At 36.1% G+C, this 25,845-nt stretch overlaps 1 protein-coding gene across 1 annotated transcript in view; it reads left to right on the top strand.

Annotated features, from left to right (window-relative positions):
- LOC132699678 (dynein axonemal heavy chain 3) overlaps positions 1-25,845 on the top strand; it is a 54,684-nt gene continuing 28,839 nt past the window's right edge. Inside the window, exons 1-30 of the mRNA XM_060666526.1 lie at positions 1-550; positions 1,181-1,396; positions 2,858-2,950; positions 3,007-3,238; positions 3,290-3,428; positions 3,483-3,844; positions 4,954-5,278; positions 5,334-5,541; positions 6,435-6,649; positions 6,697-6,887; positions 10,247-10,431; positions 10,488-10,750; positions 12,803-12,960; positions 13,016-13,235; positions 13,290-13,489; positions 17,074-17,251; positions 17,312-17,574; positions 17,637-17,838; positions 17,920-18,238; positions 18,293-18,491; positions 18,546-18,714; positions 18,771-18,964; positions 20,497-20,625; positions 20,676-20,877; positions 20,931-21,161; positions 21,217-21,528; positions 23,266-23,541; positions 23,594-23,926; positions 23,977-24,183; positions 25,627-25,839. Of these exons, the coding sequence (XP_060522509.1) occupies positions 1-550; positions 1,181-1,396; positions 2,858-2,950; positions 3,007-3,238; positions 3,290-3,428; positions 3,483-3,844; positions 4,954-5,278; positions 5,334-5,541; positions 6,435-6,649; positions 6,697-6,887; positions 10,247-10,431; positions 10,488-10,750; positions 12,803-12,960; positions 13,016-13,235; positions 13,290-13,489; positions 17,074-17,251; positions 17,312-17,574; positions 17,637-17,838; positions 17,920-18,238; positions 18,293-18,491; positions 18,546-18,714; positions 18,771-18,964; positions 20,497-20,625; positions 20,676-20,877; positions 20,931-21,161; positions 21,217-21,528; positions 23,266-23,541; positions 23,594-23,926; positions 23,977-24,183; positions 25,627-25,839 (6,984 nt within the window). The remainder of the gene's footprint in view (positions 551-1,180; positions 1,397-2,857; positions 2,951-3,006; positions 3,239-3,289; positions 3,429-3,482; positions 3,845-4,953; positions 5,279-5,333; positions 5,542-6,434; positions 6,650-6,696; positions 6,888-10,246; positions 10,432-10,487; positions 10,751-12,802; positions 12,961-13,015; positions 13,236-13,289; positions 13,490-17,073; positions 17,252-17,311; positions 17,575-17,636; positions 17,839-17,919; positions 18,239-18,292; positions 18,492-18,545; positions 18,715-18,770; positions 18,965-20,496; positions 20,626-20,675; positions 20,878-20,930; positions 21,162-21,216; positions 21,529-23,265; positions 23,542-23,593; positions 23,927-23,976; positions 24,184-25,626; positions 25,840-25,845) is intronic.

The raw sequence follows: 25,845 nt of genomic DNA, 5'->3' as shown, positions 1-25,845 counted from the left end.
ATGGATATAGAAGAATATGACCAAAAAATCCGTACGCTATTAGACGATCCAGCTTACGAACAAATATCCACCGATCCAACTACATATTTGGAAAAAACAACGAAGGCCAAAATCAATTCTTCAAAAATCAGCAAGGACCAACAGATACATCTCATCCCAAGAGAAAAATCATCACGATGTCCAAAACCTTATGGTTTGCCAAAAGTCCATAAGCCAGGACTACCACTAAGACCAATAGTCAGCTCAATAGGGTCACCGTTACAGCAATTAGCGAGGTTTTTAGCGAAGCAACTACAACCATACTCAGAGGAAGCGGAATCTTATGTCAAGAACGCGAGCCACTTCATCGAACGTATACAAAACGTAGATGTTAGACCCGGAGACCTTCTAGTTAGTTTCGACGTCGTTTCCTTATTTACCAACATACCAGTGGACGAAGCATTTCCAGCAGTTCAAGCCGAGTTCAGACGAGAAGCAGAACGACCCGACTTGAAAATGGCAAGTGAGATCTTGCCGAAACGTGAACTCGGCTTGAACTGGTGCTCGGCTGGTTTGTCGCATCTTTATATGCCGACTGGTTATATATATATATATATATATATATATATATATATATATATATATATATATATATATATATATATATATATATATATATATATATATATATATATATATATATATATATATATATATATATACATATATATATATATATATATATATATATATATATATATATATATATATATATATATATATATATATATATATATATATATATATATATATATATATATATATATATATATATATATATATATATATATACAATATATATATATATATATATATATATATATATATATATATATATATATATATATATATATATATATATATATATATATATATATATATATATATATATATATATATATATATATATATATATATATATATATATATTACAATTTTTATCATATTTATGAAAATCATTGCAAATAATATATATATATATATATATATATATATTATTTGCAATGATTTTCATAAATATGATAAAAATTGTAATATCATACATGTATATCAAGCACCTGTCGCCATAGCAACACCCAACAAATTTCAAATGTATCCTAGGGGACCGAGCTATAACTAAAACGACACCTCGCTTATATAGACAGTAAAATGTCGCAAAATGTTATCAACTACTATGACCCACGAATTTTATCATCTAAACCGTGGTTGCCTGCGGGCGAAGAAACTTCGACTTCTCTAACCAACGATAAGATTAAGCAGAACAACAAATATCCTGAGTTATTTGCGCACAAATCATGGACAAAAGGGGTTCCAGAGAAAGACACACAAAAGTATTTCAGTCCTTCCGAAACAATAGGTGAGCATTTCAGCTTCGATTCCACTTAACAATCCATATGGGATACATACAATAATTTGCTATTAACAAATGGACGTTTACGAGACGGGAAGTACAATATACGAACCATATATATTATCACTCAAAAGGTAAAATAGAAATTAGTTTACAAATAACAAATTGTTGGCTGCTTTCTTCTTCGCTTTTATAGAAAAAACTTATAATATCCCATTTATTTCACAACTAACCAAAATTACCCTGTTTCTGATATTAAGGTCGCTCTTACCAATGCAGCTTATATATTAAGTACTGTCATATCTTTGAAAAGGTAATTTCAAGTACTTTTCAATAATTTAAAAATATGCAGGATGTTCCATATAAAAAATGTTTTCGGTTGGTAAATAATGAACTACTAATTTTAAAAATATTGTATTAGGACTTGAAATTAATTCGTAGCTTTTTCTTTAGTTGAAAAAAATATTTATTAAAAATTAATATCAAAACATACACTGGTTAAAATATTGTCCACCGCTTTCCACCACGTTTTCCTACTTTTGCGGAAAGAGACGGATCCCACGTTGGAAAAACTGTTGTTCTTTAAATGCGATCCATGCATCCACCCATTTTTCACATTCTTCATAATAATAAATGGTAATCGCTCGGTGCAACATCTGGAGAGTACGGGCTGGTTTTGAGACATGCGGACTAACATTGTCATGTAGTAAAATGTGATGTCGTTTTGTCATATTCAGGTCAGCTCAGGCGCATCAATTGTAGTCGATAATGTGCTCCCAGTTGATCCAACCAAATGCATATCAGGAGCTTAGATCAAGATAGCAAGAGCAAGACTTTCTTTGTTTAAGATTGTAGTAATAGATGCACTCTTCGTCTCCTTTAGACGTTCTCTGACTGTCGAATGTTAAAATTCTTGAAGAGTTTGGCGTGAATCTTTATAAAGCAATTTTTCTAATTCATCTTCTAATTTTTTGGGCTGTCCAGGTCGTTCTCGGTCTTCTTTTAAAACTCGTAGATCATTTTCTACACGTTTGCTCGGCTACCAAAATACGATGACTTTCCGCAGCACTTCTATCAACTTAAAATAATAGAGCAAGATTCCTCCCAAAAACACTTTATTAGTTACATATTCCGACAAAAAAATTGCAAAATGTTGTTGTTTATGACTTGAAAACAATTATATATAGAAAATGACGTCAAATAACAGCTGTTTGAAGTAAAAGTTGGTAAAAAAAAATCCAATTATTTCACCGTAAAATTATAATCATTAAATTCTGAGTAAAAAGTTGCTTTAACAATGTTTTCATTGACACACAATATTCTCCATAACAAATAGTTACAGCGATTTTTTAGAAATGCACATTTTCCACCCTACACTCTGTTTTGTGATATTTGTATTGGTTTTTGTCTATCTCCTATAGAAAGGCGGGTTTCCCAATTTAGCATAAAACGTTCGGGAAATTTTAGGATCAGCGTTTACACCAGCTGCCCAACACTTGCGAATTCGAGATTTGCCAAGGAAACGAAAAATTACCAAAGTTTCACCATTGGGTGCCGACGGTAACCGTATTAGCGCGGAAACTAAGTGTCCTCGACGTGGTTACTTTCCTTTTCAGGAAAATTGCGCTATCCGCCAAAAAAAAACCGAAAAGAAACAGAAATAGAAACGCGACTGACCCAAGAGAAACGACGGATTAAAAAGGTTCCTGGTATAATTGACGCGGAGTATCTGCTATCCGGTCAGTACCACAAAGACAGAAATGCGTTGAGGGAGAGAAGAGAAAAGGAAAAGGCTATGCGAAAGAAGGTGGAATTGATGAAATGGGAGGGGTTTCCTAACGAAAAGGGGTAACCCAAAGATAATCTCACTCGAGAACCGATTCTATGTCTTTATTTCAGAAAGCTGGCGTTGCTTGAGGCGATCCTACCCCAGGACCCGGACGTACAAAAGTCTTATCTCCTCAAGCAGGTTCAAACGGAAATGAGCAAAACTCTGAACGAAACGGACATCGAAAGGATCGTTTATTACATAACAGATGTCAGAGAACCCATCAAAGGATTTCAACTCGCCTGTAGTTTTTCATTTTTGTAGGGAATAGCGCCCAAAGATGTCCCTCCGTATAATAAGCAACTCCTCGCGAAATCTAGAAAACTGTTAGATGAAAAATATAAACGTTTGAAATGCTACGAGTCTATGTTGTCGGCCCACGAAACGGAAATACTCAAACTCTACTGCATGTACATGAGAATTAGCGTGCTGGTCTATATTCTTCACGATCCTGCCGAGTGGAAGAGGCTTGGTTTGGAAAGTTTTCCAAAGTTTTTTCCGGCCATGGTAATACGGGCGCCAGTGCCGTGGCATACTCGCTACAGTATCAGTACGCAGTATTTGGAACGCCACTATTACCAGGGCAACGTAATTGTTCGAAAAATTACCGAAGTCTGGTTTCAAAGGTTAGTGTATCAATTCCACTTATTAATTAAATTTACTAAATTATAGGGTAAAAATGATGGGTATGTCTCTGAGTATATCAGTTGAGTTGTTGAACTTCGAAAATGCAGAAAGAATTTTTGTTTTGTTCACTTACACTCTAAATAGAGCGTGTAGTCATATCCTTAAGTATTTTCCATACTTCTTATTATTATTAATAATAGATCTCGAAACTGTTGAATCCAGAGCATCCTCCCAGTTTTTTCTTAGTCGATAACGACTTCTATTCAATCGGTCTTCATTCAGTCTTATTACGTGCGCACTCCAGTCTGCTCTCTTCCTTTCGTCCCACGAACTTTCTGGTCCCTGCACACATCCCTGATATCTTCAGTGCTAATTATGTTCATCCTTGTCTTACTCACGATTCCAGCTAATATTTTCATTTTGCAGAACTTAACCATATCGGATGTTTTTGTGATGTCAGCTTTTATTTAGAGGGAGTGTATCAATATTGATAGCACCGCGCCCTTATGGATGCAGACTTTTATTCTGTTCGACCACACCGTAATCGTTTGAAGTCTGACTTTTTCGTTGATATTCTTGGGACTTGTTGTTAGTAATCAACAGCTGGAGCTTGCAATTTTGCGTAGTAAAAAATGAAATGGTACTAGAAACGTATAAGTTCAATGGTAGGAACAAGTAACACAAGATATTTCTGTAAGTGATGGGAAATAGTAAACACATTTTTTTAAAACTATCTGTTACTTAATGAATAGTTACATTTTCTTAGTGAGTTGTATCTAAACATTTTCGTCTCCTGATTCTATTGTGAATTATTAATAGAACGTCCTGTATAACAACAGGAGAATAGGGATGACTGGAAATTTTTCATACAAAATAATCAGATTGTACCTTAACAATGCAAATTTTTCAGCTAAAAGTAGCAGTCTGCACCACCATGCTATTTATAACATCCTGAATAAGTGTTTGCCCTTTCTGACAAGGGAAAATATAGTGTCTTGAGGACTGAGAATTTGTATTGGCATACCATTTTCCATTACCATAATTAATTGCCTCCTTTTGAACAATACAGCTATTGTTTAACTCACCTCCTGTCGATATATTAATTTAGATACGTTGATATGGTTATTCTTCCCGTGAACCGCCTTACCGAAGGCAAGCAGTTCCCTTTAAGCCCCTCCGAATTTGAAGAACGGGTAGATACGATCTGCAATACATCGAGACAAATACTCCTCAAGGAGTGGTTACCGGCTTGTGCGGATATATTTTTGGATTGCCGAGAACATTGGAGGCAATACGTCCCGACTAAAATTAGCGGTTCGGTAGATATGGTAGAACACTTTTTCAGCTGCGTAAATATTCTTCTGAGCACGCATTTAAGAACGTTGGTGATTCGAAGCTTGATGCAATTCAAAGATCTCGTGGTCAAGTTCAAGGTACGAAACATTCGTGCTACAAGAAATTGCGCTCTAAAAGTGCGTTTTATTCAAGGACGGCAATGATTTTGGAGAAGAATATCGCGATTTGGCTCTAATAGATCTGCCGATATTAGTTATAAGAGTCGATCGTATATTAGTTGACAATCAACTTACACTGGTCCCGAATTTGACGGAAGTAAAAGAAATGCTGTTTAGATGCTTGAGAAAAATTTTAAAGATCAACGAAAAAATACCAAAAATACAGAACTTGATGTTTAAAGGTATGTCATATTCTAAAAACTTTCTGATAAGTCATTATTTTCGGTAATTTTCTTCTGAGACATATGTCACTGAAAAATGTTATTTAGCAAGCAGCCTGGAGGACTTAGTAAAGACTCTAACAAGATCAAGCACACATCTATTGGCTTGCTGTAGATAGGGGTAGCTAGAGGCTGTGCAACTGAAGCAAAGGTAGAATCGTATTTTTAAAAATAGGTTCCAAGTTAAAATGAAATTCATTGGGAGCTTTTTATGCGTTCAAGATCTTAAAATAGGATAGGTAGGCATTACGGTTGGTCACTTGCTATTTGGCTACTGAGGCAGTTGAAGAATCGAAGTTGTTCAAAGATAGTAGTGCTACAAACAGACAAGTTTACACACCCTGTTACTCAATTAGTGATTTAAATATTAATGAACAACAGGACGATAGGGCAGACAGGATATCGTATTGAAAAAAGGTTGATAATTTATTGGTTTTTCGTGTTCCTTTTAGTTTCTTTTTTTATCATTACATTGTTAAGGTTATTAAACTAAAAGTCATGGTTATCCACCTTCTTTCCAAATTTCTAGATTTGGAACCAATTCCAAAAACATGGAAAGGAGTTTGAATTACACTCATCCATAAAAGGAGCAAAAGATATTTGCAACAGTCATAGATGCATCTCAGTAAAGCGCACTTTTTGTAGAGTATACTCCTCCAAAAGTAGATCAGGGTTCAGTATTTTCAATTTGTTTAGCTCAAATTTAAATTTTCCATTCATTCGTAATTCCAACAGGTTATATGTTGGCTGTCAGTTTTTAGATATTTAACAAATTTGTCTAGTCTGTTTCGAATACGATTCTTTCATTCATAATTTGTTTATTTCACATTTGCGTTGAAATTTAAATATTGCAGAGCTCGCTCATCAAGAATCTTACTTGCATGCAGTGTGGGAACACGAAATACCGGTTAGAGACATTTTTAAAGAGGTTTCCGATTCATTCGACAGCAACACAACCGGCCCGGCAAAGTACTTGGTAACTTACGAAAATTACTTTTACATCTTGGACGGAACCGCTGAACGGGATTTGCAGGACTTTTTTGCTATGCCTCCGTTTCCATACTTAAAGGTGACTAATTCACTTTAATCGTTTCCTATTGAAAAAATCGTTTTTAGGACTTTTCTAGGAGAATACGAAAATACGAAAGTCTCAAAAAAGAGATTGTCGATTTGCGCCGGTCAATTCCGCTAAATTTATTAAACCTAGATTGTAGCGAGCTAAATGAGGAACTTTACAACAAAATTAACGAGTTAAGAATGTACATAGTAAATTATTTTATAGAAGAAAATCACTACCACAACAAAAGGTATGTACTCAACGCACAATCAAGCAGTTTAAATTTTCAGGGGTTTACGGGTTATCTCTAATAATCACTTTGGTTTACATTTTCAGTAACTCTGAAGCCCAAATTACACAAATTTCAAATGGACAGTTTTCCACTTTAGTGATTGAAAAAGAACGTTAATTAATGAATGACTAATATGACCGATAAAGTCCCAGAGTTTTATTGTCGATGCTGTGCAAAATGAAAAACTCATTCTTAAATTTGCGACAAATAATATTAACAGAAAGATCAATAAAATTTTAAGAAAATCGGCATAGGAGCATTTAAAATGTGGTTGAGAAACTTTAACTTAATCATTGAAATAAAACGCCTGAATTATCTTATTATATTATTATAAAGTTCGCCTAACTATATACGTTTTTAAGACACAATCTGGTATTTAACTTTGGTAAATTTTTATGAAGGTCTAACTGCAGGCCTAGCTCGCCTGGCTTTCTCTCTGTAATCCTTACTGGATAGATTCGCAATTCCACAATGACGTTCTAGAAACGTACTTTGGTACTTCATGCATACAAATGCTGAAAGCTGATGGATTTGGGTAGAGTTTCATCAGTGATATTCCTCGATTATTATTAAGCCATGCAGTGAAAATTGCACTGCTTATTATAACTATAAATGAAGGAGTAAATTTAGCTATAAAACAAAAAAAGTTATTCTACAATAATTAATTAATTAATTCTGGCACTAGCCGACTTCTGCAAAGATTTTCTCCTTCGATAACATGTTCTACACATTTTTTCGAATTAGAAGCAGATAATTTTTCAAAGAAACTCCCACAGGCTAATACTTTTTATAAGACTTCTTTATTCCTCCTGCGTCGGTTTTTGATTACTGGAACTAGCTAACGTTTCGCCAATCATCCTGTTGGCTTCTTCAGAGCTTGGCTGAAACTGGTCCGCATTTTATTCTGTACCTGCTTTTATATCGTTTGAGGGGGGCGGAGCTAAATGAGGGGTATAAACACCGTCTCGGATAATGATGACAACGAAACATCCGAGAGTCTATCTAACCTAACAATCTTAACCGCGACTCAGGTCTCTACCTGTCACCAATTTGGGAATCAGTCATCCGAGAGGGTGTTAATACCCCTCATTAGCGCCTCCCTCAAACAATATATAAGCAGGTACAGAGTAAAATGCGAGCTCTGAAAAAACCAACAGGATGATTGGCGAAACGTTGGCTAATGTAATGTAAAAGTATAGAAGCAGATATTTTTCTAATTCACTTCTCATTAATTCTATTGCCCAGAGCTAAATTTCGGCGAGGTGTTGTTCCTTCTTAATCTGGGTTTTAGCTGTCCCCATCTCAGTTCTATCGGATTAAAATTGCAGTGATATGGTGGAAGACGGACAACTTTGAATCCCCCTCCCATGTCCCGTCTTAAGAACTTCCAATAACTGCTTTTTTGTGAAGGAATTTTCAAAATACATATCATTTTGAAGCATCAATCCATTCTTTCTTGACGGTATCCTGGGTATCAAACCAGATCTCATCTAAATATATGATGAAATTCCTCTTGATTCCATCAAAACTGGTCTCTTATTGATGGTTTTGTAATAAAAAAATCTAATGTTCAAAACACTACGCAACTGTTCATATAAAGTTTTAATTGTTAAAAGGATGTTCTTCTGATACGCATCATTTACCGACCGTCTCACTATTGGCGCATGTCAAGTAGAGTTTTTGGGAGCCCACAATCTTTTCGCGTTTTTTTTTCTTGGACACTATTTACATTTATGTCAAGTACTTTAATTTTATAGCTCCACTTTTCCCAGATGTCGATTTCACAAACAGTAACACATTTAAAATTATAATTTTGGCAGCAATCGGCAGGTGTGTCCGAGTCTTTGGTCCATTTGAATTTGACGGGTCTCAACTTCTTCGAAGCTGGACATCACAAGTGACTAACAAAATTGAATAATGTTAGTATTTAGTAAGAAAAACCCCTCAATAAAAATGGCACACTGAGTCTTGAGAAACAATCGAATAACAGTAATTGGTAATTATAATAATGGAAATAACTCCGAAGCTTAGACGGCTAATAAAATACTGTTTATTTTTTCAAAGAAACTTCCACAGGCTACTGTAATACTTTTTACACAACTCTAGATTCATCCTGCGTCGGTTTTTGCTGAGTCGAAATTGCTGATGTTTCGCCAATCATCCTGTTTGCCAATCGTCAGCAATTTCGACTCAGCAAAAACCGACGCAGGATGAATCCAGAAGTTGTGTAAAAAGTAAAATACTGTTTCATTAAACTGATATCATACTCCGATTTCACCAACCAATAGCAAAATGAGAAAATATTCATTAAAAATCAATTATCTACAAAAGATTTTGTATTGTAAATATTTCAGAGTCATTATGTTAAATCCTTAAATTGGAAATCAGTTTAAACTATCTAATGTATTTTCAATATAGGTGATTCACCTATCTAATGGGCAAATTCAACTTGAAATCGAGCTACTTCCAGTAGGGAGTGTTTTAGGAAGATGCACACTAATATGAATTAATATAACATTTTAATCGAAGAAAATTTCCCTACTCTTAAAATACAACAGTCCGCAGACTTAAGTACGGCCCGGGCTTGTACAAGTGCCGAAAAGAATAGTAGCTTCCGCTTTACAACAGGCGGGTCTTAAACTCATTCCATCAAGTCCCATAAAAGGTTGTAAAAACGGTATATCGTTCGGTGAACTATAATAATAATTTTAAACAATTTAACAGAGCCCAAAAATTATGCAAGAATTGCATTAGAGAAAATAAATAGAAAATAAGATATGAGAACATAGATTTCAAAAGATCTGTGTTTATGGTCGTTTTCAAAGTGACGTTCAAATTTCAAACTCATCAGTAGGCAGAGGTAGATCGTTCCGAGAATATTCACCTCATAATGTCTTCTTCATTAAACTTTGTCGTGAGTCAATCCGAGCGTTTCCTGTACTTTGGTATAATGTTTTCGCTGGAAATTTAGAAAACTGATAGTATTTTGCATGTGTACTTCGCCTTCAAAGGCAATGATCGAAAAAGTATAGTGTGCAAAAGATTGATAAACTTCTTTAGTTATTCGTATGTTACGCTCATGATTAAAACAGAGTCTATCAAACTGGTGATACGCTATTAATACATAAAATGATATAATAATAAATCATAATTATATTATTATTAATTCATATGTTATATTCTACTATTAATATTATATATCCAACATAAAATTAATTTGTAGCAATATTATATCCGAACTCTTGGATATTATGTTGTACTGAAAAACGCTTGACTCTATGCTTAAATGAGTATTAAAAATATTTTTAATCGGACAGGATATGCGCAACGTTCGACGAAATGTCCCAAAAAGTCAGCGCAACTCCAGACACCGTTCTGGAATTGGTGGAGCTGCAAAATTACGTCAACGAATGCAGAGATGTCACCATGTACAATTTGCGCGAACAGATACGAAAAACCGCGGAATACGTCAGTTTTTTGATGGACCACGCCCACCTTTCGGGTACCGTTTGTGCGAAGTAATATTAAACCGTTGTCTAGCATTGTTTCTTTTTTCAGTCGAAGACATTAACTTAAACTGCAGAGTGTTCTTATGGCCCAAGGATATGGAAGCGATGATCGATCTGGCCAATCAAAGATTGAACCTAAAGAGAGACCAAGCGGAAACGTCGTTGAAAAATTGGAGGGCTAATTTCGATGCCAAGTTGACCCGACACGAAAAAATGCTGAACAACTTCAAAAAGAAGGATCCTCCGATCTTGACGATGGACGAAATGCAAGAGAGCGTTTCCCAAATAGAGACTATTGTCGGCATGCTTCAGGTAACAATGTCAATTTCAGTAAATAAAAAATCAAAATAAGGTCACTGCTAAGTTTTAAAAATGAAGGTGTGAATTTACAAACACTTTTAGCTTGGAATTTGGAATATATATAAAATATTGACATAAAATTTCGGAAGTCTCCATAGAACTAAAATTCATTTTAAAGTCAGTGTTAACGGTGTAAATCTGTATATAGTTACCTGCTGCCTCTTACACACTTCTGAATTAGCCAAGCACACCTGTTATTCTCATCAATGCGCCGATGATATGCAAGTATACCTGTCATGTAAACATGAAAGTGTAACCCCGTCTTGCCATAAAATAAATAAGGAGATCAAAGTAATTTCTAAAATAACCAAAGCACACCGTTGAATTTTAAATCAATCCAAGACGCACGTTGTTCTTGGTAATAAAACAGAAGAGGTTGTCGAACATTATTGATTGTCAATTATCCTTAATTGGAACTCGCCTTGGTTTTGTTGACAAATTTTAGTGTTTATTGATGGCAAGCTCCTTTTTGATGCTCATTTATCATATCGACTTCAAAAGGCGTACAGTAAACTTAAGTCGTTCTACATAATTATTATTATTGTTGAAATCAATTGAAAAGCAGTCAAGCAACTAGCTGCAGTCACGCAATTAGCTTATATAGGTTAATTTGCTGATCAAATCTTTTTTTCAATCTCATTAATAGAGATTGGTGAAATAGTTCCCTCACTAAAATCGTTCCAAATAGTTTAGAAAGCTTTCTGTTATGACCCCTGAGCTGATTGCTTTTAGAAAACTCTCAAAATTGGATTTATAATGACCACTAATATTACACTAATATTAAATCTCCACGAGTCGCCTTTAGAGGACAAGTTTAATTTTTGAACCCTGGTTTGGTATTGGTATTTAAGGGGGCGCCTCCCGCGCGCGCCCAAGCACTTATGCCACCAGATGGGCCCGTTGTGCTGCAGACCGCGCTAGAGGGCGTCCAAAATGCCGTCCCTCCTATAGAAGGTCAGCAACTCCTTTAGCCCAATACCGTGCACTGAGTTTTACAGGGCAAGTCTTTTAACGATGGTGGTTGTTAATTGACTTTTCTCTCTGCACCCTTTCCAATGCTTCATTGTATGAACTCTAGATACTTTGAACATATTCCAGCTTAGGTCCACTATAGGTCTATGATTTTTTTTGTTCCTTGTTTCTTCCTTTCGTTGTTGTTCTTCTACGCGAAAACCCGTAAAGAAGCAATTGTGGAGTATTTCCTCCCAGGTTGAATAGTCGAGTGTCAATGTAGTGTTGGAGGTCATCATAGTGGTGTTATCTGTGACTATAACAGCATCATCCTCAAATGAAGTTCTAGTTCTCTTGATGGTTAAGTTTACTGGATAATCGCAGATGTAACGAATAAAGAGTAGTGGACCCAACAAAGAACCTTGTAACTTCAAACAAGCTAGATTTGGTTAATCCTAATCTGAGATAAAAGTTTCGTTCCTATATGAAGTCCATTACAATGAACTGAAAAGGAATAAAGATAAAAATATTATTTATTGATCTTATACTCTAATTGTTGGGATATTCACGCGTTCTTTTATTATCGGGTTTAAAATGGAAAAACAAATGCAATTTGCAGAAGTTGCATATTTCCTGCCTGAGGTACGAAAATTTGATAATATAACGAGAGCTTTGCAGAACCCCAAGTTGCTCAGTTTGTGTCAAAGGTATTTTGTGCGTTTGTATACTTTGCAGCCTGAATATTTGTACCAAAGAGCATTTGTACCAAAGAGCAAAAAAGTTAGAAATTGGTGAGATTGGGGGACGCTGAAGTGTTTCCTTTTTCTCCTTCATTATAATATTTCTTTTTAATTGCTGATATATCATAATATTATATTGAAATTGTGGTTAGGTGAAGTAGCGCTGTTAGGCTTCTCCACCTGTATTATTTGTACTATATGCTGTTTATTTTATTATTATTATTGTTTTTATTATAGGATAGTTTTTTATTGCACACTAGAAATCAATATTTTTTTGAAAATATTTTAAGTGATTGGCAAAGCGTTGTTACAGGAAGATAAAATCGAAGCTGATAACATAAACGAGGAGGAACAACTGCTAGACATAGATCCGTCACCTTTTATGAACCTATACAAGATGCTCACCACCGCAGATCCATTTGATAAGCTGTGGCATTCGGTATTAGATTTTCACCAAAAATACGACCTATGGTAAAGCATCGCGACATGTCCCATACATTATGTCGAGCTTAAACATACATTTAAGGTATTATGGACCTTTTGCCGAACTCGATGCCGATGAAATTACTGAATACATAGAAAACATGTGGCGGGTTTTGTACAAATTGGCGAAAACACTTAGCGACAATCCGGGAGCGAAAAGGATCGCTGAGATCGTTAGAGGAAAGGTGGAGAAGTTCAGACAGTTTCTGCCGGTTTTGCAGACCATCTGCAACAAGGGTCTTCAAAAGCGTCACTGGGACAAAGTAGAGTAAATGTCGGTTCACGAATCCCAATATAAGCAGGGTAATTTATTGTAGATTAGCGAAATTGTGGGGGTTCAGCTAAAAATCACCTTGGACTCGACCCTACACGAAATGATAGAAGCCGGCTTGCCGAAGTACTCTCAGCAACTAGAAGAAGTAGGTGCGGCTGCCACTAAAGAATATACATTGGAGAAAAACCTCGCTAAAATGAAAGAGGAATGGCGTGACATTCGCTTTGAATGTGTGCCATATAGGTAGCTTTTCAATGATATATTATTCAAAGGAGAACAGAAAATCGATGTCTAAAACCCGCTAACCGATATCAAAACACGACAAAATCTCGCCATTGCAACAAATATGAATGCATTAATCTCTTAAATACGAGCCGTAACAACTAATTGTTCGGACGATGTACGAAATAATAAGAAAACATATTTATACTTATTTTAAATTGATGAAATCTCGCGCTTATTTTAAAACCAAAAAGTGCTATCGTAATGAATTAGTTTTTTATTTCACATAAATTACATAACAAAATATCAAAAACATACCGAATTTGCTGACAAATAAATCGAACATTAATAAGAAGCAACATCACCTTTCGCGGCAATAACAGCTTTTATGCGTTTTGGCATGGAATCTACCAAAGTCTTGCAATATTCAGGGGTGAAAGTGTTTCAAATTTCGGTGATTTTTGCTTTGCCTTTACGCCGAGGATTGTTACGCAAAGTTTCTTTCATCCGATGCCATAAAGTTTCAATAATATTCAAGTATTGATGGCCACAATAAAACTTTCATATTATGGTTCCCAAACCACTTTTTTGTTGTTTTCGCAGTATGGCAGGACTTGTTGAAATATAAAATTTTCATTTTCTATTGATGGAATCAAACTTCTTGATAAAATTTTTTGGTATTTTTCTGCATTTACAGTATTTCCCCATATCATGGGGAAATTTTATCGCGCTTTAGACAACCTTTGTGATTTTGTGCGAGTCACCCTTTTTCGAAAATCGCCTACGCACACATCAAATTTTGATTCGTCGCTGAAGATAACGTTACTCCACGTTTCCGTTGTCCAGGATATTTTAGATTTTGCCCAATCCAAACGTTTTTTCTTCTGAATAGACGTCAATAATGGTTTTCCTTTGCCTTTAACAAAAGTAACTAACTAACCTAAACTAACCAAAACTCAAACCAGACTTATGCGTCCAAGCAGACATTTAAGTTTGCCTCGTGATTCCATTGGGCTTGAGTTTGTCGTAAGACGCTTCGTCTGCTAGTTTTACAAATCTTGACCAGAATACGACCATCTCTTTTAGTGATTTTACCGGGTCGACCTGAACTTTCACCACGAACGCTAACACTAGCTGCCTCTCCATACTTTTTTATAATATGTTGTTGATTTTGCAATACTCAAGTCATTTGAAATTTTTTGCATTGATTTACCTCTGCAGTACTGAGATATGATAATTCCTCGCACTTTTTTTCTTTTTTGTTTGTTGCAACACCACGCGTCATTTTCTTATCAACTATTATACAAACTTGAAAGATACAACCCGAACTGACATCTCATTTATCTAAGCACACTACAATTTACCATCAATGCATGGGTAGCATTGATTTCTTGGTCAATAAACATTCGCGTCCGAATATTTATTTGTCAGCAAATTTGGTATGTTTCCGTTATTTTGCTACGTAATTCATGCGAAATAAAAAAATAATTTATGAGTCTGTGCGTAAATTGATTATTCAATCGACAAAGCAAATAAAAATTTTAAGTAGATATAAAAATGCCTTTTTTATTATTTTTTACATCGTCAGAATATTTAGTTGTTAGGGCTCCTACGTATTTTGCATTTTAAAAATGTGTAAACTCCCTACTGAAACATTTATTATGGGATGACAACACGTTTCTCAGAATCTGCAAAAATATCAAAAAAAGTTAAACACAAAAGTTTTTCGAATTTACTTATACATTAAAAATATTATATCGTTAGATATACAGGATGTTTGTATATTCGTGTCCAACTAACTTACAAGCTATACATAAAATATCCTATTCCTAAGTTCTGCAGGTCTAAATATATCTCGAGTTCTCGGACTGAAAACCCGTATTATACATCTGGAATGAAATTCTTAATAGAATCTAAATAGTATACTATGCAACAAGTGCTGTAAACGGCATTCGACTCACGAGTTTATTTAACACGAGCGGAGCGAGCTTGTAATAAACGAGTATGGTAATTAACTTTTTATGTCACTCGTTTATTAAATACTCGCTCCGCTCGTGTTAATTAAACTCGTGCAGTTTACTGCACTTGTTGCATAATATACTATTACCGAACGTGTTGCTTGCATACTACACTTTTTCTACGACCGTTAGTTTTTAGGTACTTTTTCGGGTAGTGATACAACTGTCCGAAACGTTGTGTAAGTTAAAAATAAGTTCGACATCCTTTTAGCATTTCCCGTGCGGTAATATCCCGGAAATGTCCGAATTGGCTCGGATCCGTGAAAAACGAAACTGACATGGTAAAGTGATGCTTAGGTATTTTACAGACGGGAGTAGAAAAAATAAAAATCCTGCGTATCAAATTTTATTTTGTTGCTTACAATCGACTACTAGAGAAAAGTCACTATTTTAACTTCCTATGCGTTGAGAATCAATGTTCGAGAATTTTATGCAACCGAACTCACTCAGTTGTTATTGTTCTTCTTATTTCAGTAAAAAAAGATCTCGTGCCTATAGAAAATAGCAATTTGTATTATTCGTTTAACAAAGGTGTCTTGTCGGTTTTTTCTATCTGGATATTTTGAAATTACTTCCATTCTTAGAAATTAAATAAATTTAAGTACATTTTGTGTGAAAACAATTTATAAAATTTATAAAAAAATGATAGTAAACTGTAAGTGCCATTTTTGTAGAGGCCAATTCTTATTTTTTCTGAGACGTTTGGCTTTCATCTTCTTAGTCAGTATTCGCGACACATCAGCAAGTTAACTAAAAAAATTATTGGTGGACTCAAGAAAGTCAACCAAATTCACTATTGATGTTAAATTCAAAATAGAAGTTCGATTATAGTAGATATTTCCTTTCTAAAAACAAAAAGTTGAAAGGTTCAAAAACGAGTTTCTCCGAAGTACACTTGTTTTGTCTATAAGGTCCCAATTCTGAACTACTCCTACCAACATTGAAACTTAACATTGAACACCTTGTATTTGGGCCAATATTAGATTCCTTATAAAAAACTAAACAAATTTTATAATTAGTACTTCCCATCTTTTGTTACAAGTTTTCAAGAAACAAAAATTGAAAATCAGGATCTTCTCCGTTTTAGGTTTAAGATGAGAGCAAAGTATTCAAGTTATTTAAAAATTCTATTAAGAATATCCATTTATCAGCAATCGACTTAGAATAACCGAAAAATCAATTAAACTGTAACAAAAAACTTTATTTAAAACCTACGATTAATTTAATTTTGAGAACTTCAGTGCCATGCATCTTTTTTAGTTCAAAAAATGGATATATGAAATATATCTAGCAAATTCTAGAATGCCATATGAAGTTCTATTTAAAATAAGAAAGTTGTAGTTTGGGTACATATTAAATTATAATTATATATATCATTACATCAATGTTTTAAAAGTATAAGCGAAACCATCAAACTTCTATCATAAAGCTTTTTTACATTTTTTACAGGTTCTGAAAGATAAGATGTTATAATTATTACCTGGAGCTAAGTGTTAGATTGAGAAGGGTAATGAACACGATTGCGATATTTGCTGTACAACTATTCCTTCGGTATTTCTCAAAATTTAAATGATGTGGTCATTTCAGAGAAACCGGAGTTTATGTCTTGTCCGCCGTGGATGATATACAAGTGATGATGGACGACCATATTTTAAAAGCTCAAACTATGAGGGGATCGCCGTACGTAAAAGCTTTCGAAGCTGAAATGCAAGCCTGGGAAGAGAAGCTCTTGTCAATGCAAGATATTTTGGAGCAATGGCTGCTCGTGAGCTAATTTGAAGCAGCTGAGGCGCTTAACAACTTATCATTCGCTTCATTCTTATAGTGCCAATCCACCTGGATGTATTTGGAGCCCATTTTCAGTTCCGAAGATATTATGAGACAAATGCCGACCGAAGCGAGGCACTTCAAATCGGTGGATAGAGTGTGGAGGTCGATTCAAGCGAATACCATGAAAAATACCCGCGTTCTCGTCGCGACTGAATACAAGAATATGTTGAACCTGTTAAAAGAAAATAATAGACTCTTGGACGAAATACAAAAGGGCTTGAACGATTACTTAGAGAAAAAGAGACTCTTCTTTCCGAGGTGAACCTTACGTTTGAGTTTGCTGGTAGCGCGGATACCGTCATCTTGCGTTGACGTTTCAGGTTTTTCTTTCTATCCAACGACGAGCTATTAGAAATTCTGTCTGAAACTAAGGATCCCCTGCGCGTGCAACCGCATCTGAAAAAATGTTTCGAGGGCATCTATTCCCTCGATTTCACCAAAGAAGAAGAGGTGATCGGCATGGTGAGCGCGGAAAAAGAGAAAGTCGCTCTCAGCAGTAAGATCGTACCCGCAGACGCAAAGGTACTATGTGTCTTGTCTTGTCTATATAGCCACTCAAGTCTTGATTATTTTTAATTACCAAAAATTATGAAAATATTAAAGGGTATGGTTGAAAAATGGCTGGTACAAGTGGAAAGCGTGATGGTTCAGTCCTTGAAAGATGTAATGAAGAAAGCTTTGGACCATTACCCTACTGTTGAGCGCCCAACTTGGATATTAAAATGGCCCGGACAGATAGTCCAATGCGTGGACTGTATTGAATGGACCAGTGAAGTTACAAGCGCCATTTCGAGCGGCAATCTGGCTGAGCAGGAGGAACTCTGCACGGAACAAATCGAACAAAGCGTTAAGATGGTACAGGGCACTCTTAAACCTAATAATCAGGTCACAGTGGAGGCTTTAATCGTCATTGATGTTCATTGTAAGTGAATTTCGGTCTTATTTCTGCGTCGTAACATTATTTTTTGATTGTCAGGTAGGGACACCGTTACTAAATTAAAGCAATTGAATGTAACATCTGTTGCCGATTTTAACTGGATCTCCCAACTGAGGTATTACTGGAAAAATAGCCTTGTTACGGTCAGTATGGTGACGACCGACGTCATGTACGGATTTGAATATTTAGGCAACACTGGTAGATTGGTGATGACGCCTTTAACTGACCGATGCTACAGGTAAATGCTAAACGGCGCTAACATGACAGACGATCTGAAGGGCGGTTTTTGTAGGACCCTAATGGGGGCTCTCAAATTAAACTTAGGAGGTGCCCCCGAAGGCCCTGCGGGTACAGGAAAAACCGAAACTTGTAAAGATTTGGCAAAAGCGGTAGCTAAGAAGTGCGTGGTGTTCAATTGCTCCGAAGGACTAGATTATAAAGCGTTGGGGAAGTTTTTTAAAGTGAGAGAGATATTTATAGGTTTTGTAGCAAGGGTCGAGCTGTAGAGATTTCGTAGGGTTTGGCACAGGCAGGAGCGTGGTCTTGTTTCGACGAGTTCAACAGGATTGAACTGGAAGTCCTTTCTGTAGTGGCTCAACAGATATTAAGCATCCAAATGGCGGTAGCCGCTAAATTGAAGAAATTTGTTTTCGAGGGCACTGAAATCACCCTTGACCCAACCTGTACCGTGTTCATTACCATGAATCCCGGGTAAGAAACAAAATTAATGGTTTTTACTTGAAAACTCGAATTGCTCTATGTAACAGATTTTAAGCTTTCGACATTTAAAATTTGGATTTTTTAAATTTTGCTTTGTATTTTATTAAGCCGTTTTTAAAAGATTAAAATTTTAATTTTAATTAATTTTAAAATTAGAAAAGGAGGCTTTTGATGGAGGTATGTAGACAATTTTTAAATTAAATTCAATTATTAATTAAATTTTGATATTTAAATAAGAAAAAAATATGAACTTTTCTATTTAAAAATTTATATATTTATCTACCAGTACTAACGATATGTAGGTGCATTCCAAATTGTAAAGAATAACCTTTCGTGTATGAACATAATAGTTGGAAACATTTAAATTCTTTAAATAAAACTTCCTGCTTAAAATTTAATAACTTCTTTGCACATTTAAAATGGACTAATAAAACATTCATATATGTCAACAAGTGTTATAATAAATATTATCAACAACGGCCCCTCCTATGCTGGTACACTTTTGAAGAACCGATGACCTGTGTTTTCAAACCAACCAATAGACCAATAAGATCTTGACGCGTGTGTAGTCCGCGTTTAGAAACAAAATGGCGTAAAGTGTATTGTGTTGTGTTAGGCGGAAAATCATTCCCTTTTCTAAGAAAATATCATTGCCGACTGAAGTACATCGATTTTTACAATTCATATTATCTAATAAGTATATGGAAAAAGCCTAAAGGCATTTGCAGAATATGTATTTTTAATTTTGATATTTTCAGAAAAAATAATTTTATTTTGAAAGAAATAACTTGTGTTTTGGTTTAATTGCAGGATGATTTTGGTCAACATAGACACAATAATGGTTATTTTATTTTAAACAATTGACGATGTACCATGTCCTCGTTTAAAAATGTATCAAATATCAAAATACTTTTCCAACTAATGTCAAAAAATTGTCTATATCTGCTTATATTTATATTGCGAATGGTCCTTCTCTAACAAATTTCAATAAATATTGTATGCAAAAGTTGCAGAATGCTAGGGTTGGATATGTAAAGAAGAATGTAGTTCGCATGTAAGTCATCGTATTATGAAAATTTTTGTGTTCTTATGGAGTGTCAATTTCAAAAAATTTTAAAATAAAAAAAATCCAGTTACTAGGCAGAACCAAATTTTCAAAGAAGTGATCTACACCAGGTGAACTTCGTTTGAATAATGCCATATCGACATCACAGCACCAAACAGAGTTTTTTAAATATTATTTTTGATATCCCTCTGCCCTAATTTAGAACTCGTTCTTATAAAAATTATAGTCTAGAAATATCGACAATCGTCTGAAAAGTTTTGTGTCCGATTGATCATTGACTAGTATCTAGTGATATGTATAATTTATGCACCATTTTTTGTATCTGTTTGCAAAGACTTTTAAAGTTATGCTATTGAGACGTGTTTAATTTAAATGCGGTTAGCGCCTACCTTTCCAAGTAATATTTTCCTTGTAATAGTATTATTTATCATGCAATAAAGATTTTTTTAAATTTAAGCTATGCTGGAAGGCAAGAACTACCAGACAATTTAAAGGTGTTATTCAGAACGGTCGCAATGATGGTACCCGACTACGCAATGATCGGGGCAATATCTTTATATTCGTACGGATTCGTACATGCACAAAGGTGAAACCTTTAGATCGACAAACTGAAGTTATTAACTCAAAGTCTTTTAGTTTGGCCGAGAAGATAGTACACACTTACAAGCTTTGCTCGGAACAACTGTCGTCTCAAAACCATTACGATTACGGCATGAGGGCGGTTAAGTCAGTTCTTCTAGCTGCCGGGGCATTGCGCAGGTCCCACCCGGACACACCAGAGGAACAGCTGGTGTTGCGCGCTATCATCGATGTGAATTTGCCGAAATTTTTGGCGCAGGTGGGTGCGTTCTTTGAAGTTTAGGACCGCTGGTCATGGCCTTGTTATTTTAGGACGTGCCCTTATTCATCGGCATTTACCAGGATCTGTTCCCCGGCACGGAAGATCCGGCCTTTGAAAGATCCGAACTCATCGAATGCCTGGTAGAAATTATAAAGAAAAAGAATTTGCAGCCCACACCTTGGTTCGTAGGAAAGTGCATGCAGATCTACGAAATGATACTGGTGCGGCACGGAATGATGATTGTCGGCAAACCAATGGGAGGCAAGACTTGCGCGTACCAAGTAATGACAATAGCGTATCGTTTAGAACGGTGTGCCAATATCAATCCTCTCGCAGAGTTTGGCAGACGGTCTTGGTGTGCTGTCCGGCAAGCAAGACGCAAAGATGATTGAACATAGCGTTATATACAGAATAATCAATCCGAAAGCAATAACGATCGGACAGCTTTACGGACAATTCGATCCGGCATCACACGAGTGGACGGACGGAGTCCTGGCTACGACCTTTAGGGAATTCGCGAATAGCCCCACGCCTGAAAGGAAATGGATCCTATTCGACGGTCCCGTGGATGCGGTCTGGATCGAAAATATGAACACAGCGCTTGACGACAACAAAAAGCTCTGTCTTATGTCTGGAGAGATAATTCAAGTTCGTATCGATCAATGACAGTTGTCAGTTACCGAATGCTAACGAGTTGGGAGAAGTCATTGATAAAAGATGCGACCACAATAAACAAAATTCTTATGTGCTTGTGAAAGGAAAACCGCTCGCCTCTGCTTCTCCGTTGCGTCAATGCGTTCGTATACAATTATGAAACAATCAGAAAATGAGATAATTCAAATTTATTTAAGAAAATATTGATTCAGACTAGATAATTATATTTGAATATGGAGATTGAATAATTCTGATATTCCTGCGTGATGAAATTTTAAAAGAGATCGTTCTTTTTCTATCTTATTAACTTAAACAATTTTCCTGATGAAAAATATTCATTCCCTTACACTCGCGGAAGAGACAAGCTATAGGGCGAAATTAAATAACAGAAAACTTTTTTTTCTACCTTAATCGAATTTTTCACACATTTTTTTATTAAAAAAACGTGTGTCTAGGGTAAGGGTAACTTTCGATTTAAAAAAAATATTGACTCGCACTCTAATTAAACTTACCAAAACAAATTTTGCCTACCTTAAACTCATTTTTTAAACACTTTTCTTTCTTAATAAAAAGACAATTTTCATATTTAGCAAAATTCTCAGTTCACTAACGGAGGAGGAGGGTTGCTGCTTTACGGCGAAACTATGAAACAAAACATACAAAAACTTTTGCTGGAAACGAAAGGTGTCCTCTACGCACACACTTTTGTTAATAAAAAAATGTGTAAATTCGCACATTTGAACATTATATATATAATATCTACCGCATATAATATGACTTTCCAAACATTCATTCGGCTGTTTCTGCAAATATCACTGAAAACTGTAAACTACCAAATTCACATCGGTACATACTACAGTTTAAAAAAATTTTCGGTTTTATAAAAGCGCACAACTATATAACCTTTCAGCTTTCTCATAAATTCAAATAGGTTAAACCCCGTCCCATAAAAAATGATGTAGATATAAGTAAATACGCTTGCATGTTTACACTTCTTATTGTTCTTATAGTTTCCGTTATTTCCATTATTAAGTATTCTACAATCTTTACTTCATCTACTTTGGACCATCTTGTTGTCTACATCCACAACATTCTGATCATAAGGCTAAGGCAAAATATCTCAAAAGCCGCAAAGTGTCAACACAGATGCTTGGGTTAATTTCAAATACTAGAGCCTGGACAAGTGAAAACACGCAACATCTGAATGCTTCTTTAATGTTTAACCTTCACGCAGGTTGTTTAATGGAATGTGACTCTGTATGGCAGGATAAGTGTGGCTTGTCTGGCCTTCTTTAAAAACAAAATTTCTAGGTCTTGGGAATTCCCAGCGAAATTTATCATAATAGTGAAAAATTACTTAGCCAGCGCATAATTATAAAGAGTGGCTTTCTGTGGCGAACTCACTAAGTAACATCTCACATGAAATAAAGAATCCATTCTTGGGTAAACAAAAACATAAAAATACATCGTACATGGTAAAATACCAGTGACAATTATTGCTGACAATGCTAACTGACATCATCTTCGTTACTGAACTCACACCTCACCATTCTACTGAACATGAAAATCATTATATTTAAGAAAAACCTACCTCAATCTACTGCTTATTGCAGTAGGGCGGGGTCACCTTTTTAACGGGAAAAACCCAAAACCCTCTAGAAAGTCACATAGCCTGCAATCGACAACAAGTTTTTTGTAGGAATGGAGTGATGATAAATAATGTTATTCTAGATGTCGAACCAAATGAATTTGATTTACGAGCCTGCGGATTTAGATCACGCGTCTCCTGCCACTGTTTCAAGGTGCGGCATGATTTACATGGAGCCGGCTCTGCTCGGCTGGAAACCTTTAATGGATTCATATTTGGCAAGCCTCGAAAACGTTCTACTGGCTGAACAAATAGAAATACTCACCGAATGTATCGAATGGCTAGTACCGCCGTGCCTGGACTTTATCACTAATAAGTGCAGGAAATTCGTCGAAACGTCGGACATTCATATGTTTTTTGTAGGAATTTGATATGCCGTCAAGTTTGTAAAATATACAAGCCATTTTTCAGTCTTTCACCCGTTTATTCACGTGTCTCCTCGTCGAGGAAAGTCAAGTCAGTACGATATGGATGCAGTGCGTGCTCCTGTTTTGTATTGCATGGGGTGTGGGTTCCACTTTGACCCATCAGAGCAGGAAGTCGTTTGATATATTTTACAGAAAGCTATTGTTGGGCGACAACAAAAGTCACCCCAAACCAAAGTCTTTTAAACTGGTAAAGAATCAGATATTTCCAGACAGGCACGAGATTTTCGAATGGGTTTACGACAAAAAGAATAACGGCACTTGGATAACGTGGGGCGACACGGTCGACAAGGTTCAACAGATACCGCCAAACATCAAAGTATGTACAGATTTCTACCATTCTATTGATTGTATTGGAAATTCTTGCAGGCTAGTGATCTTATTATCCAAACCAACGCCTCGTGTTGCCAGCGTTACTTTTTAAAACTGTGTTTGACCAACAGTCTCCCGATACTTTTCGTGGGACCCACGGGAACTGGGAAGACTGTGGTGACTATAGATCATTTGCTGAGTCTACCCAAAGAGAAAACGTTGCCAAATGTCATCAATTTTAGCGCTCGAACTACATCGATGATGGTAAAAGCTTCCGCATAATTTTTCCTGCGTCGTTCGTAGACTGCTTTAACTTGAAACATGTGTAGAATACAGGGCGCGGAAAAATGATAGGTACTATTTGGGATGTTAATAAAAACCAAACTACATAAAATAAAACTTTTTTTTTTAATTATTTTTGAAATGTACATTTTATGCCATTATTTTTTAAAAATGATGTCTTTTAAATGACGGCCATTATTGTCGATTCACTCTTGTAGGTTCTCGCGGAAGCGCGTCATTACCCGATGGATCATTTCTTGGGGAATTGAGGCAATTTCTTGTCTTATGGCTGCCATTAATTCTTCCAAAGTCCGCGGACGATGTGTGAAAACTCTCACTTTCAGGTACCCCCAAACAAAAAAGTCGCAAGGCGACAAATCAGGCGAACGTGGCGACCGGCCAAGATCACCCCGTAAAGACACCACTTTGTTTAGGAACATTTCTTGAAGAAGATTTAGTGAACGACGTGTTGTGACCGATGTAGCACCATCCTGTTGGTTCGTTGTTCAACCGGTTCTCTTTTGAACTCAGGAAATTGTTAAACACATCAAAATATCGACCTCCGTTGACTGTTACCGTTATTCCATCTTCTTCGAAAAAGTAAGGACCCCCACACGCCGAACTCCGAGATTGCACACCAGACGGTGACTTTTGGACTGTGAAGAGGTCGCTCATGAAGTTCCCGTGGACGATTTGATGACCAATAACAGAAATTTTGCTTATTAACGGTACCCGAGAGTTGAAAGTGAGCTTCATCGCTAGACATGAATACAGCGTCTCTGGAAAAGTTTTGAAGAATATCCCGGCATAAATTTGTACGGGTTTCAAAATCTCTTGCGCTTAATTCCTGCACTACGATCATTTTGTACGGATGCGTTTGGAGTGAGTTGTGTAAAATTCTTCGAACACTTCTATCGGGAATTCCCAAAGCAGCTGCATGCTTCCGAACTGAACGCCTTGGAGACTGTTGTACGGGAACTCTTACTGCATTCACATTTCCGGTGTTCTTACTGTTCTTCTTCGGCCAGTTGATTTTCGGTTAAGCGCAGAACCTGTTTCCCTGAAGTGTAAAACCCACCGACGAATTGTTCTTCCATCCGGAACCGCGCCATGCCGACCAACATCAAACTGAATACGAAAGGCGCGCTGCGTCGCTATTACAGATTCCCCATTTCTAATAAACTCCTCGACAACGAAAGCACGATGCACTCAATTGCATACTTTTGTCTGCCTAACGCGAGTGCGTACACAGTGTTGGCGGTTTTACATACCGAACAACCACTATTTGAAATCCTGCCTAACTTTTTGTCGCACCCTGTATTTGTTGTTTGATTTAGTGAAAAAAGGTATTATATAAAAAATGTGTTTGAACAAAAAGTATCTCAAATATGCGTTGCTTTTCATTTTGATTTCGGGTTGATTCAGACTCAGGAAATGATAATGGCCAAACTCGATAAGCGCAGAAGAGGGGTGTACGGACCGTCTATGGGAAAAAAGTGTATCTTGTTCGTCGACGACGTTGGAATGCCTCAAAAAGAAGTATGGGGCGCCCAACCGCCGGTCGAGCTGTTAAGACAATGGTTAGATCACGGTCACTGGTTCGCCAAGGATACGTCTACACTCCAATTGGTTGATGTGGTAGGT

The sequence above is a fragment of the Cylas formicarius genome, unplaced genomic scaffold (assembly GCF_029955315.1).
Source record: "Cylas formicarius isolate icCylForm1 unplaced genomic scaffold, icCylForm1.1 PGA_scaffold_3__17_contigs__length_32017465, whole genome shotgun sequence".
Classification (NCBI taxonomy): Eukaryota; Metazoa; Arthropoda; class Insecta; order Coleoptera; family Brentidae; genus Cylas; species Cylas formicarius.
This window is presented reverse-complemented; position numbering and strand designations above follow the sequence as displayed.